The sequence below is a fragment of the Anser cygnoides genome, chromosome 33 (genome assembly GCF_040182565.1).
Source record: "Anser cygnoides isolate HZ-2024a breed goose chromosome 33, Taihu_goose_T2T_genome, whole genome shotgun sequence".
Taxonomy (NCBI): domain Eukaryota; kingdom Metazoa; phylum Chordata; class Aves; order Anseriformes; family Anatidae; genus Anser; species Anser cygnoides.
The window spans coordinates 1,322,776-1,337,540 of NC_089905.1; the positions used below are offsets into that span (position 1 = coordinate 1,322,776).

General features: G+C 54.9%; 2 protein-coding genes across 2 annotated transcripts; both read left to right on the plus strand.

Annotated features, from left to right (window-relative positions):
* Positions 1–84: 84 nt before the first annotated feature.
* Positions 85–756, plus strand: MRPS21 (mitochondrial ribosomal protein S21). Its single transcript, XM_048054325.2, has 2 exons — positions 85–315; positions 473–756. Exons 1-2 carry the CDS (start codon positions 233–235, stop codon positions 651–653), a joined length of 264 nt encoding a protein of 87 aa, XP_047910282.2. The 5' UTR covers positions 85–232; the 3' UTR covers positions 654–756.
* A 579-nt stretch (positions 757–1,335) lies between these two features.
* Positions 1,336–14,383, plus strand: PRPF3 (pre-mRNA processing factor 3). The gene is made up of 16 exons (XM_066985852.1): positions 1,336–1,490; positions 3,361–3,538; positions 3,800–3,930; positions 7,043–7,189; positions 7,695–7,778; positions 7,860–8,080; positions 8,458–8,764; positions 9,466–9,632; positions 9,792–9,874; positions 10,510–10,653; positions 10,797–10,896; positions 11,408–11,521; positions 12,118–12,236; positions 12,771–12,854; positions 13,261–13,322; positions 13,677–14,383. The coding sequence occupies exons 2-16, from the start codon at positions 3,394–3,396 to the stop codon at positions 13,821–13,823; spliced, it is 2,055 nt and encodes a 684-aa protein (XP_066841953.1). The 5' UTR covers positions 1,336–1,490; positions 3,361–3,393; the 3' UTR covers positions 13,824–14,383.
* Positions 14,384–14,765: the final 382 nt, after the last annotated feature.

The following is a 14,765-nucleotide window of genomic DNA, read 5'->3' on the forward strand; positions in this document are numbered from 1 at the left end:
CCTCCAAGCCGCGGGGGGCTGGCCACGCCCCTCCCCGTAAGCCACGCCCCTTTCCTCAAGCCACGCCCTCGAAAAAGAGACCGGGGCCACTTCCGCTTCCGGGGCGCGCGGCGGGGTAGCGGACTGGGCGGGGAGCCCGGGGCGGAGGCAGCCGGGGGAGCCCCGAGGGGGCCCAGAGCGTCCGGGGGGGACTCGGTCCGGTCCCGGCGCCCCGCAGCGGAGCCGCCGGGCCATGGCGAACCACCTGCGCTTCGTGGGCCGCACCGTCATGGTGCGCAACGGCGACGTGGACGCGGCCTACGGGGCCCTCAGCAGGTGGGGGGGGGGCAAATAAACCGCCCCGGGGACCCCCCCAGTCCCCGCGGGCGGCCTGCGGCAGGGCCCCGCCGCCCTCCCGGGGCAGGATTTCCTCCCCCGGAGCCGCGGAGGCCGCTTTTTAACCCGCTTCCCGCGGCTCTCGACCCGCCCGCAGGATCCTGGCGCACGACGGCGTGCTGGAGGCGGTGAAGCAGGGGCGCTACTACGAGAAGCCGTGCCGCAAGAGGCAGCGGCTGGCCTACGAGGCGTGCCGGCGCGTCTACAACACCGAGATGGCTCGCAAGATCGCCTTCGTCGCCCGCAAGAGCCGCCCGGACCCCTGGCAGGGCTGCTAGCCGGGGGCTACGGCTGGCCGGCCGCCTGGCTGTCCAGCCGTCTGTCCGCCCGGCTGCCGATAAACCGCTGCTCTTTCCAATAAACCACTGCTCTTTCTAATAAGCCGCTCCTCTCTCCAGCTCGGCTGCCCGCCTGTGGGGGCTGCGGATGGGGGGTTTTGAGGAGGGAAGACTGGGGCCGTGCGGCCGCTCCTCCCCCTCTGGGATCGGGGGGAGGCCCCTGGGGATTGGGGGAACGCCCAGGGGGTCCGGGTCAGCTGGAGATGGGGGGTAAGAGTGGGGAAGCGCGTTTCTGCTGCCTCTTCTCACCCCCACGGGACAGGGAGGAGGCAGCCCGGGGGTCGGGGGAGCTCCCTGGGGTCGGGGACAGCCCCCTGGGGGTGGGGTGAGCCTGGCGGGGGGGTTGGGGCAGCCCCCCAGGAATTTGGGGGGAGCCACCAGGGGCTTTGGGCGGGAGCCTGAGCTTGGGGGGAGCCCCCCCGAGGGGTTGGGGAGTCCCCCGCGGGGCTTTCGGGGGGAGCCGCCAGGGTTTTGGGGCAGCCCCCGGGGGGCGGGGGAGGTCCCCGACGGCGGGAGGGAGACCAGCGTCACGTGGGAAGGGCCCCGCGTCACGTGAGAGGGGCCCGGCGTCGTGCCCTCCCCTCACCCCCTCCACGTGATCCCGGCGGCCTCGGCCACGCCCCCCTCCCCCCCGCCACCTTCTCGGCACCCTTCGCGCGGGCGGGCGCGCATGCGCGCTGCGGCCTCGGCGGCCGTTTCCGCTTCCGGCCCCGCCGTGCAGACGCCGTCAGGGCCGCCGCCGCCGCTCGGGGCCTGCCGGGGCCGTGCCCCGCCGCGGTGAGGGGGCCGCGGGGCGCCGGGAGGAGGCCGGGGGGCGCCGAGAGGAGGCCGGGGGGCGGCGGGAACCGGGCGGAGCGGGCGGGGAGGGAGCGGGACCGTTAGGCCCTGAGGGGCTGCGACGGGCCGGGGAGCGGCGGCGGGCGGGCGGCGCTGACGGGGCGGCTGCGGGCGGGAGGTGCGCGGGGAGGGAGGGCGGCGGGCAGCCGGAGGTGAAACACGTTTATATGTGAGCGATAAGGGGGCACCCCTACGTAAATACCCACGTATGTGTACGTTTGGGGGGCAGCCGTATGTAAATAGCCCCATATATGGGCGTTTAGGGGGCACCCACATATAAATACCCACGTATATGGGCATTTAGGGGGCACCCGAGTGTAAATACCCACTTATGTGTACGTTTAGGGGGCACCCATACATAAATACATGTGTATATATACATTTAGGGGGCACCCCTACGTAAATACCCACATATATAGACGTTTAGGGGGCACCCATGTGTAAATACCCACGTATGTGGGCATTTAGAGGGCACACATCTGTAAATACCCACATATATGGGCATTTAGGGAGCACCAATATATAAATACTCACGTATGTGGGCGTTTAGGGGGCACCTGTCTGTAAATACCCACGTATGTGTATGTTTAGCGGACACCCATACATAAATACGTGTGTATATATACATTTAGAGGGCACCCGTATATAAATACCCACATATATCAGTGTTTAAGGGGCACCCCTATGTAAATACCTGCATATATGGCCGTTTAGGGGGCACCTATACACAGATACATGTGTTTATATACATTAAAGGGGCATCCCTACGTGAATATACGTGTGTATATACATTCAGAGGGCATCCCTACATAAATACCCACACATACGGGCATTTAGGGGGCACCGACACATAAATACACGTGTATATATATGTGTTTAGGGTGCATCCATACATAAATACAGGCATATATGAGCATTTAGGGGGCACCCATCCATAAATACGTATATATGTGTACGTTTAGGGGGCCCCCACGTGTAAATACCCACATGTATGTACATTTAGGGGGCACCCACGTGTAAACGCACAAACGCCTGGAGCATTCCCTGCTTCAAAGGCTGGACTTGGAGACCAAACCTTGCGGCGGTGTTCCCTTGGGCTGCGCTTGGTGTTATTTTGAGTCTGTCCCCGTGAAAGCCGCTGCGGGCAGCATGCAGCTGCGAAAGTTTTTCAGTCTTCTCGGGGAGCTCCGAGCTCCCCGGGGAAAGCCTGGCCCCCTCGCCGCTGTCTCAGCCCCGGGGGTTTACTTTTTCCTGCCCGTTTTTTCCCGGCCTCTCCGGTGAGGAGCGCTTTGGTAGCGCTGACGCCCAGGATTTTAATTCTCCCTTGAAACGACGGCCGCGTTTCCAGCTTTGTCTGCTTTCCGTTCAGACGGAGCCACAGCGGCACCGAGGCTCGGCGAGCCTGTGCTTTTGGGAGAGGGATGCCGAGGTCAAACACGTTCCCTTAAGAAGATTTTCTTTCGGTTCCAGATAAAGGAGACTTGGGCTCCAAATCAGATTAGTGCCCGGCCGCGTAATTAAACGTTATTGCTTTGGCGTAGCGAACGTTAGCGAGGCGAGAGCGGTTAATGGAGATTGCTGGATTGGCATCTGGGGGACCGCTGCGCCAGGCACGAGCGACAGAAACCAAGGGCTCGTGTAATTTCAGCTCGTGGCTTAAAAATAAGGGAGCAAAAGTGATCTCCAGGAGCTTTCGCCAGCCCTCAGCAGCTGTCAGCTTTCTCTTTCACGAGAAAAGGCACCGAACTAAGGGTAAAGTGATCCTTTTTTTATTATTAATCTGTGGTTTTCTTGCCTGCCTTCTCCGCAGGTGCGAGCGGAGTAACCTGGGCCGCCAGCCGCGATGTCGCTCTCCAAAAGGGAGCTGGACGAGCTGAAGCCATGGATCGAGAAGACGGTGAAGCGAGTGCTGGGCTTCTCTGAGCCCACCGTGGTTACCGCAGCGCTCAACTGCGTGGGGAAGGGCATGGACAAAAAGAAAGCGGCCGGTACGTCCCCCGCGCTCCCGCCCCGACCCCGCAGCTGCCGGTAGGAGCGCTCGGGCCCCCTGGCAGACCGAGAACGGAGCAGAAGCCTGCACCTGCACCTCCCAGAGGCCTCCGGAGCCCGGGGTGCTGCGCTGGTTGGGTCGAAGCCCCCTTTAACTCGGAGTTTTATGGCTTTGCAGACGTCTCTGTGAGCTCTCCGCTCTCCCGCTCATCCCCCTCAGGGAATTCTGCCGTTCACGCAACTCCTCTTTTTTTCCCCAGACCACCTCAAGCCTTTTCTCGACGACTCCACCCTGAGGTTTGTGGACAAGCTCTTTGAAGCGGTGGAAGAAGGCCGAAGCTCCAGGCACTCCAAATCCAACAGCGACCGGAATCGGAAGCGAGAGCTGAAGGTGAGCCGAGGCCTGGTTACCGATTGTTGCTTTTTCTGTTGTTCGGTGGCCGTGGAGGCAGCGCTGGTACTCTGCCACACTTTCCTCTTCCAGAGAGGTACATCTTACACCGCTCAAAGTTCAAGAGAAAAGCCCCTTCCCCATGACGAAGTGTGTGAGCCTTTACCTTTCAGTTCTCTTTACCTCCCGGTGAGGGAGCGCAGCGCTCTCCTCGGTGGTGTCCGGGGTGGGAAGCCTCAGCTTTTGGTTTCTTTAACAACCCCCGCTAGGCTCGTGCAGCGAAGGGACTTAAATAACAGGGTTCCATCTCTCTCTTTCCTTTCGTGCTCGATGCTGGCACGTGTGGCAGCACTGAGTCTTCACTGCCCTGCGAGCTGGCAGCCTGGGGCAGGGCGTCCCACCTCCAAATAACTTCCCTCTTGCTCTTCCTCGCTCGAACGTGCTGCGTTTCGGTCTGTCGGCTCGTGCTGCCCGGCCCTGAGCAAGCGGGTCTTCCCGTGGTGGGTTTTCCTTCTCTTCTTTCCACCTGGAATCCGCAGAGGGTGATTTTTGGCAGCCTTTCCCCCGCCGCAGCACGAGGTGGATTACAGTAGGGATTTCCTAGCCTGGCGGCGTTTCTCCCACCTAACGCTTGCCTGGGATGGTGGAAGTCTCGTGCATCCAAACCTGTTTTCGCCTCCTGCGTTCTCTTGAAGACTTCACTCGCCACCTTCTGGAAATGCATTTTTTTTCATCACTCGCATGCTGGGTTTAAAAGCGGCTGTTCCCTGCTCACAACGCAAGTTTCCTTTCGCTTTTTCCGAGGTCCCTATTTTATGGCGAGCTTGTGTTTCCCTGTAACCGTTCAGTCAGCACCTAACCTCGGTTATCCGGAACGATCCTTCGCAGATTTGGAGCCTTCGCTCCCTGTTTTCTTGGAGAAACTTGCTTCTTCTCCCACCCTCTGGCGGAGGTTTTGACGCCAGCCAGAGAAGGGCCTCCTCCGGGCTCCAGATGCCTTCGCCGGTTAAGGAGGAGTATTTAAACAGGTCCCATCCTGCCTGTTTCAGCGCAGCCCGAGGAGCAGCAGGGTTTTAAAACCCAGCCTAGTTTACTGCTCTGGGTTTGGGTGTCCCAGCGAACGACAGAGCTTGAAGGACTTGAGGCTTTTGCAGCGGTCTCGGTTGGAACAAGGGTGCCAGCAAGCATCTTTCGAGTATTTCCATGCTGTGGTTCCTCTTGAATTTGAGTATTAGCCCGGCACATGTGCACATTAGCTGCCAAGGGGTTATTAGAAAGCGAGATTTTGGCCAGGATGTTCTCTCTGAGCTGTGCCCTTCAACACCCTTCCTTTTGCCCTCTTGGGGAGATGGCGGAGAGCCAGGAACATTGCGAATCGCGGCGCTGCTCGGCACTTCGTGGTCACGGGCCGCAGCTTTGTGGGGAGACTTTCACAGTCCTGTGGCGCTGCTGGCTTGCGTGGATCCCCCGTTTCTTCAGAGCCTGAATTCAGGCCCACCCGGCTTCCAGCTGTCTCCTCCTCTCGTCTCTCATCTTCCTCGTGGCACTGGCCGGTGCGCCGCAGCGGCCTGGCGGCGCATCTCACGCTGGCAAACCGCAGCAGGGATGGGGCTGGGTGTGGGGAAGGCGCCGCTTCTCCGGGGAAACGTCTGCTCGGGCATCTCACGTGGGTGGCGGTGCTCTTGGCATCCAAGCTGACACGAAAGCAGGTCTGGGGAGCAGCGTAGCAGCCCCGTCCTCATCTCTTGGCTGCCGGCACGGAGCCAGGCACCCGCCCTGCCTCCTCGTTGGCCTCTGCCCCTGGAATTGCCTTTCTTGGAGGCCCTTCGTCGGGATCCAGACCTGGCCTCGTGCCGCCACGAAGCGAGGTGGCGTAGTGAGGGGGTCAGGTCATGGGCGTGTGTGGAATGACCGCCCCCTGCCGCCGCTGCGGGTTTTAGGGTTGAATTCATACTCGTACGCTTAGGTGTGTAGCATCGAGCAGCGGATTAATTTGGAGTGCCGCTTGTCATGTTAGCTGGCTCCAGCGCTCTGTCTGGTCTTCCTTCTCTCTCCTTGGTTAAATCTTGTGGGGTAGGTCATTGCTCGGGAAGTTTCAGGAACTAAAACGTAATGGTTTACACACTTTATACTATGGGCAAGTCCTTTCTCTTGAACTTGTAGGTTTTCCAAGAAGTACCTGTGTCTGGATGAGGATGTGTCCCTGTAGAATATGAGCCATTATAGTGAAGAAGGGATTTCAACTAACGCTTACAACCGGTGTGTATATTTTCATTTCAAATAACACCCTCACACGCTCCAGTAACACGGTTGCATGGACAAATCCGGCTTACCGTACGCAAAACCGGCACTGACAAAAGGAAATCCGTGGCCGCAAGCACACGAAGGGTGCTCGAAGGGCACCCTTCCCCAGTTCCCCCAGCGCAGAGCTCTGGGGAACGCGCGCTTTTCCCTTTGTTCCGTGCCACGGCCGCTTCACGCGAGTCCGTCTGTGTGGTCATTGCTCCCCTCGCTCTCCGAGAAGAGGGAGAAGAGGGGCTCGGTTTGAGCACAGCGTCTCTGGCTCCAGGCTGGAGTCTCGTGGGTTAGAAGCGTGAGGAAACGCTGCGGGCATCCCGCCCTGCCCTAGGACTGCGTTCTCCCTTTGGTGACAGCGTGGCGGGACAGCAGCCTCCTGTAGCGACCCCTGTGAAGTTGGCTGAAGACACAGACACCGTTTCGGCCCGCTCAGGGTAGCTCGTGTGCAGGCTTCTTCCGTCTCTCTGGGGAGCTGAGCGAGACCTCGGATCCCAGTGCCAAAAATCCCTTCGCCACCTGAGAGAGCGGCAGCGCCTCTTACACGGGGCTATCCCCATGTGGCCTCCTGTGCTTTAAGCCGCCGGGTGGATCGTCGGCGATGCTTCTCTGGTGGGGAGCCAGGGCACAGGCTTCGCGTGGGACTCACGGTTAGGTCAGGCTGCAAGTGCCGCCCTGGAAACGCTCGACCACGACGCGGTGCTGACCTTTCGGTGCTGGATTTCCTTCTCACGGTGCTTTCTCGTCCTAAAACTGGCCCTGGGGGGAGTTCGTAGCTTTTAACCAGTCTGCTCTTTCTCTCCTTTTGCTGCTTCAGGATGTGTTTGGCGATGACTCTGAGGTATCCAAGGAATCTTCTGGCGTCAAGAAGCGGCGCATCCCGCGGTTTGAGGAGGTTGAGGATGAGCCTGAGGTTATTCCAGGCCCGCCGTCGGAGAGCCCTGGGATGCTGACCAAGCTACAGGTCAGTCCAACTGCGCTGTGTGACGCCAGCTCTGCCCCCAGAGCCAGCGCTGCCCATCTTGGAGATCTCGAATCCTGCTACAGTTTAATGTTTTCTTTGTTATCTTGGTTGGTGTCACAAGCTGAGGAAGCAAACGGCGAGTTGCTTTTGCCTGTCCTTTGGTTGCTGCAGTTGCTGCCTGTGCTCTCTTCGCAGAGCTCACCGCCACTTGTGCACGGGGCTAATGATAACGCGAAGTCTTCGAGTGGGGAAAGTTTGGATGTTCTCTTTGCACAAGCTGGAGTGAACGGGAAGGGGAAAGGGTCTTTGTAGGCAGCGCCGGCACTGTAAGGTTCCTTTTCTAGAGCTGGAGGCCATCAGTTAAAGCAGTTTGATAGAGCTCTGTGCTCACCAAGCTGGTCTGCACGCGTTTGCAACCGTCAGCGGGTGTAAAAAGGTGCTGGAGACCCCTTCTCTCCTTCCGATGGAGCGAAGAAAAACTCACCGTCCGGTTTTCTTTCCACAGATCAAGCAGATGATGGAGGCAGCCACTCGACAGATCGAAGAGAGGAAAAAGCAGCTGAGTTTCATCAGTCCTCCGACGCCACAGGTACCTACTGGAAGTAACACGTTGGCGTGACCTGGATGTGCCAGCCCTGCTCTGTAACACAATTTATTTCTCTGTCAACAGCCAAAAATTTCTTCTTCATCCCAGTCGGAACGTCTCCCCATCGGCAACACGATCCAGCCCTCCCAGGCAGCGACGTTCATGAACGACGCCATCGAGAAGGCGAGGAAAGCCGCTGAGCTGCAGGCCCGAATTCAGGCCCAGCTGGCTTTGAAACCGGGGCTCATCGGCAACGCCAACATGGTGGGGCTGGCCAACCTGCACGCCATGGGGATCGCGCCTCCGTGAGTAGCCGCTGTTCTTCCAAGCTCCGTAATCCTGACGGTCGTAGGGCCGGACTGCCGGTGGAGGGTCTGCCCCAAGGTTTCTTCAGTGCTCCGTCGGTTCCCAGCAGTGCTTTAATGGTTGCTGAAGGAACAAATCTGTTAGAGAGGCGAAACGGAGGTTGCTCCGTCGCAGGGCAACGCTCTCCCAAGTTCTGCGCACCAGATTTGAGTCCTTTCTGGCCGTATAGATGAGTCTTAACGGTAGAAAGAAGCCTTTCACAAAACTTTCACAAAGTATAGGCTGGTCTGGTGCTTGCTGTGGAAACGTGGCTCTCGCTTCCTTCGAATTACTGCTGTAGTCACGTTTTAATGTGGTGTCTCTGTCTCGCCACCAGGAAAGTGGAATTGAAGGATCAGACAAAGCCTACGCCACTGATCTTGGATGAGCAAGGCCGAACTGTTGATGCAACTGGTAAAGAGATTGAATTGACTCACCGCATGCCAACCCTAAAAGCAAACATCAGAGCTGTGAAGAGAGAGCAGTTCAAACAGCAGCTTAAAGAAAAGCCCTCGGAAGACATGGAGTCGAACACTTACTTTGACCCCCGGGTCTCCATAACCCCAGCCCAGCGTCAGAAACGCACCTTTAAGTTCCATGAAAAAGGCAAATTTGAGAAAATTGCCCAGAGGTTGCGAACGAAGGTATTTGAGGTCTTGCCATGCTAACTGACAGCACAGAAACGAGGGTTTGGTTTAGGAGGGGCGTTGACTCTCCTCTCCTGGGTTGCGAAAGGGAGCTCTGTTCACTTGAGTAAGAAGCTTTTGAGTAAAATCACCTGCAGCTTTTCTGTCAGCGTCATTCCTGTTGAAAAGGTAGACATCCAAATAAGAACATGCTTAAAAAGCATTTTCAGATCTCTCTCCTCACTTGGTGAAAGACAAAAATCTGGTGTTTTATTGAGTTTGTTTTTGACAAAAGACTGAAAATTTCCAAAGAGAATAGGTCGTTTTCTGGCCAAGTCTTCTTTCTACAGAAGTGGTCACCGTAGAGGTGCAGATTTTAAAGGATCTTGGTAAACTGCCCGAGTTCCTGGGGAGAATGGGGAGAAGAGCTCAATTAGACAGAAAAGCCCAGGGGTGTGCATCACAGGGATGATGATGTGCAACCCAGGGAGATGTTATTTTGGGATCGTTCCATGCTCCTATTAGGCTTGGTAATAAGCCCAGTTTTTTGGCAAGTTTGTGAGCAGAAGCACTCCATCGTCATCTTTTGTGTGGTTTCTTCTGTGGTCTACTTCAGCTTGTGTGCACCTGCTCTTTTATTATTATTTTTTTAAGCATACTGTGCTTAAAAGTGAACGCTGAATGACCTTTGTGTGCCACTTTCCTCTCCTTGTTCTCAGGCTCAACTAGAAAAGCTGCAGGCAGAGATATCTCAGGCTGCCCGAAAGACAGGGATACACACTTCTACCAAGTTGGCTCTTATTACCCCTAAAAAGGAGCTGAAGGAGGGCGAGATCCCAGAGATAGAGTGGTGGGACTCGTACATCATCCCGAACGGCCTTGACTTGTAAGTAATTGACGTGCCAGGCTTTGTTCTGCTGCAGGAGAAAACTCGGGGGAGGTTTGGGGGGTAACGTGGCGGTCTCTTGAGCACTTGGGCACGTCAGGCTGGACGAATCTGCTTGAGCTACTGAATTCCAACGATGCCCAACTCTCTCCTCTCTAGAAAAGGCGGAACGTCTTCAAAGAGAGATGAGTACTTCGGAATCACAAACCTCGTGGAGCACCCAGCGCAGCTCAACCCACCAGGTACTGCCCTGTAGCAGCCTCTCAGATTTAGCCAGTTCTGGTCAATTTTGCTGTTAAGCTGGATGCAAAAACCTTCAGAAAGTTAATGTTAGGTGGGGCGAACCAGCATGCAAGCTCTCAGTTGTAATACTGCTGACCCGTGGGTCTCTTATCCCTGTAAGGAAAGAAGCCATGTGAAGATAAATCTGAAAATTCTGTAAAAGTAGTCAAAATTGAGAGGGGAAAGTCTCTGTCTCGTTTTTTGGAAAGTTGTTATAAAACCTGTAGTGGTTACCAGTAGCTCGCGTACCTTTTGGTAGCCTTACCCTTGATAGCTGAGTAGTGGTGCAGCTGCAAGATCTGCAAGATTTTCATCTCTGGCAGGTCAGTTTTTGACATCCTTGCCCTGAGGAAGGGACATAAAACAACCACAGAGCATTTTCTTCTTCGGTATAAATGTGTGAATAGCAAAACTGTTTTCCTAGCTCGGTAGTCGGTGCAAACAACCTGCGCAATGCTTCAGGCTGGTTTGTCCATGAAGTGTGGATATAACAGAGCACGATACGAGTGTATCCCCCAATAAGGGATGCAGGTGATGTTTCTTGTTGCTCCTTCAAAGCAGATTCATGTTTATGTTACCTTGTTTCTCTTCCCAGTGGACAGTGACACGCCGGTGACCCTGGGCGTTTATTTAACTAAGAAAGAGCAGAAGAAGTTACGGCGACAGACTCGGAGAGAAGCCCAGAAGGAGCTACAAGAGAAGGTCAGGCTGGGCCTGATGCCACCGCCAGAACCCAAAGGTAAGGCTGCAGCAGGCAGGCCGCGTGCCAAGAGCCGGGCTACCGCAGGCCCTTAGCTCTTAAACCAGCAGCCTGGGCCAAGCACGAACGGCAGACTGGTCTGATGGGAACCTCTCACAGCTCCTCTCTCCTTTTCCTCGCAGTAAGAATTTCAAACTTGATGCGAGTGCTGGGGACGGAAGCTGTTCAGGACCCAACAAAAGTTGAAGCTCATGTCAGAGCGCAGATGGCAAAGAGACAGAAGTAGGTGGCACGTTGTACATTTTTTGTTTGTCCCTTTTAGGTGGAATTAGTGGTGGTGCAGCATTCATTCCTAGAGAATGAAATCCCCGAACAAAGAGCGGTGGGATTATGTGTGTGTGTTGCTCTTGCAGCCTGTTTCAGCTGTTCTGAAAGAGCTCCCCAAAGCCCTGCGCAGGGAGAATGGTCTGAGTGATCAATTCTTGGCACTAAAGAGTGACTTTGTGCCCTGTATTAAATGAGTTTCCTATCGTGATGATGATTGGCATCCCAGTTGTTGCTAATGAATGTGTTTAGGGAAGTGACCGGGGGAGAATTGGACTGGTGACTGGATTAAAAAAGCCTGTGTCCTTTTAATTCAGGCAGGTTAAGGCAGAATCTGAGTGGAAGTTGAAGCTGTTTTGGGATCCGTGGAACACATTCTTTGTTTAGGAATTGAAGGGTCCGTTTTGATGCTGTAACAGGTACGTTGTAGGCTGCGTTCCTGCTTATCGCTGTGTCTCTTTGTACCCAGAGCTCACGAAGAAGCAAATGCTGCAAGAAAACTAACAGCAGAACAACGGAAAGCGAAGAAGATTAAAAAGCTCAAAGAGGATGTCTCACAGGGAGTTCACATAGCTGTGTACAGGTGAGTGCCGGGCTGCGTGCTCTTGGTAGATGTTTGTGCAGGTGTCTGTTTTGTAAATAAAGCTGAGAAATGCCCTATAGAAAGGTGCTACTGGAGAGGAGTGTCCTTCAGGAGCAGTACCGTGTACCTGATCAGCAGATTTCCATTGAGCATTAAAGAATCTCAGTCTGTAACAGTTGGATGCTCTCCATTCACGCTGTCCCAAATAAATGTCAGCTAACCCTGTCCTTCCTTCATCCTGTTACAGCCGAGTAGTAAAAATGCATGTCAGGTTTGGAGAACTTCAGCTGGGATTGAAGTTTCTGATGAGGAGACTGATTTACTGCGATATCAGAGCTAACTTGATCCGTTGCTGTTCAGAAATGTTAGGAAATTTTCAAGGTCTAAATGAAGCTTGAATAGGAAAGGACAGACGCAGCCTCTGTGAGCAGTCTGATTACAAGCATATATGATTTGGAAGTGGAAGTAAAGCCCTACATCTCCGAGGAGCTGGAGGCAGGAAACATTGGACCCAGCTGAGGAAGGGTAGGGAGTGCTTGGACCGATGGTAATAGCTCTGTTTTTCCACAACCTGTTGTTCTTTATCCCGTTTTCAGGGTCCGAAACTTGAGCAATCCAGCAAAAAAATTCAAAATTGAGGCGAACGCTGGCCAGCTGTACTTAACAGGCGTGGTGGTTCTACACAAAGATGTCAACGTGGTCGTAGTAGAAGGAGGTGAGGGCTTGGGAGGCAGGCTTTTGGTCGCAGCGTGATGTTCAAAAGCTTGCCTCTAGCGCCAATTATACCTGCATGTGAAAATAGCTGACTGAGGGTTATGGAAAAACGAGGAAGTAAGGAGGCACTTTGAAACTCCCTTAATTACTGTTATAATGGGGTTAGCACTGACTGCAGAGAGCGCTGTAATCCAGTTAGAAAATCCAGTACGTTCAATACATTCGATGCTGAAGGAAAAATGCACCTTAGATTTAGATCCTTGCATCTGCTCAGAGCAAGGAGGGCCCCGGCTCAAAGCCTGGTGCGTTTTCTCACGGTTTGCGCAGTTCTAAGCGTTTTTGCAAGGTGTTGAAGAGCCTGTTTGGTAGCAGGAGATCCTGAGACGGCCAAGAGCTAAGTGCTGTGCCAACAGCCTTGAGAAGGCCAGTGGGCACTGCTGTGTTTGTGGGGGCCGTTGGTTTCTGCTGCTTTTTAGAATCTCCTAAAAACTGAAGGTTAAGGAACGGTGTGAATGTGATTCTGGCTTTTCCCCAGGCCCGAAAGCACAGAAGAAATTCAAACGTCTTATGCTTCATCGAATAAAATGGGATGAGCAAACTTCAAACACAAAGGGAGAGGGTACGTGTAAAGGTCTGTGGGGAAGGGGGTGGTAGGAGATCATCGGGAGGAAAAGCTTTTCTGGACTTTTGCTAAGGAGACCAGTTTTAACTGAAATGCAGCACTCTGTAACGAACACACCAGTGCTGGAGGGGGGAAAAAAATGTCGGGGTGTGCATTTGTGGAGAATATCTTGCAATGCCCGAGTGTTCCTGGTGTGTTGCATAGAAACTGGGGGGGGGGCGGACGGTCACTGGGAGCAGGCCTGGGGTACCAGGTAACCATCAGAGTTTTGGGGTTTGACGAGGCAGACGCTCAAGACGGCAGCTGTAAATGCCACCGTGCAGCAGAGGGGGTGGAAGGGGCCGGTGAAGCAGCAGCGCGGGGGGTCTGCAGGACTAGAATTTGCTTTTTTGTCTTTTTCCAGATGACGATGAGTCTGATGAGGAGTCTGTTAAGAAAACAAACAAATGCTCTCTGGTTTGGGAGGTGAGTAGCAGCTCTGTTCTAATCTGATTTCTTGGGGATTTGAGCGGGGCGGAAGCTAACCCTGTCTAACGGAGCAGCTGAGGTTGAAACAATCAAATCGTTCTGCAGCTTTGTACCAAATGACGATCTACAGAAGTAAACAAAAACATCTACAGGCTCTTTCTGTATGCATTTCTTGAACTGTAGTAGAATTATGAGCATCTCCCCTGCAGCGTAACCTGTGCTCGTGCAACAAGCTTATCACTTGTTAACCTGGGAGAACATTTATTCCCAGGTTCCCCGAGGGGTTCGGAGCGTTATTTCAGTTACTTTCCCCCAAAGACATATTGAGAAGTGTCCCGTTTCTCCTTCCAGGGCACAGCAAAGGATCGCAGCTTTGGCGAAATGAAATTTAAGCAGTGCCCCACTGAAAACATGGCACGGGAGCACTTTAAAAAACACGGCGCAGAGCACTACTGGGACCTGGCTCTGAGCGAGTCCGTGCTGGAATCCACAGACTGAGGGTGCTGCTGCCCCCGGCACCCCTCTTTGTTTGAGAACAATACCTCGTGGGAACTTGGACAAACCCCTTCCTCCCCTCCGGTCTCCGCAGTACAGCGCATACGATTAAAGAAATATTTTTTAAAACAAATCAGTTACACGTTTCCTGGATAAATTCAGCTCTTGGAGATTGCAGTGCAGACCTGCCGGGCGGTGGCACCCAGCAGCCACACCGGCTGCGCTTTAGTGTCTCTTACCTTCTCTGGAAAGAATCGTTTGGGGGTTAGAGGGGAGAAACAGTTTTCAAAGATGTCTTTAGTCCTTAGGGAGTGAGCCCGCGGTCTCAGAGTGAGGTACGAGTGCCTCTGCACGGGGCTGGGAGGTGCGAGGGCACCGGGCAGGGTACGTGGTGCCACGGGGAGGCGTTTCCCCGCGGGGCAGAGGGGTGAGCGCGGCACAGCCCGCGGGCTGAGGGCGCAGGGGAAGGAGCACTTGGCGTTTGTAAAGCAGAGTAGGAGACGGGGACTTAGCCCACATCCTATATTTCAATAATAAACTTGTGTTTTTTTTTAAAAGCTGAAGCTGTGGCAGTTGATGTGAATTTCTGGCAGGGCGGGGAGCAGCGGGGCCGAGGCCTTTTTGCCCTGGTGTTTTAACCAAAGCCTGACCCTGCTGCGGGTGCGCCCCTGTGAGGGTCCTGAGGCGATTCAGCCCCCGGGGCCGGGGCTGGGCAATGCGGTGTGGAGACCGGTGAGGCTCCCGGTAGGGCACGGCTCCCCGGTAAGGCAAGGCTCCCCGGTAACCCGGTAAGGCACAGCTTCCTAATAAAGCTCCCCGGTAAGGCAAAGCTTCCTAATAAAGCTCCCCGGTAAGGCAAAGCTTCCTAATAAGGCTTCCCGGTAAGGCACGACCCCCCGGTACGGCTTAGCTCCCCGGTAAGCCTTCCCGGTAAGGCACGGCTCC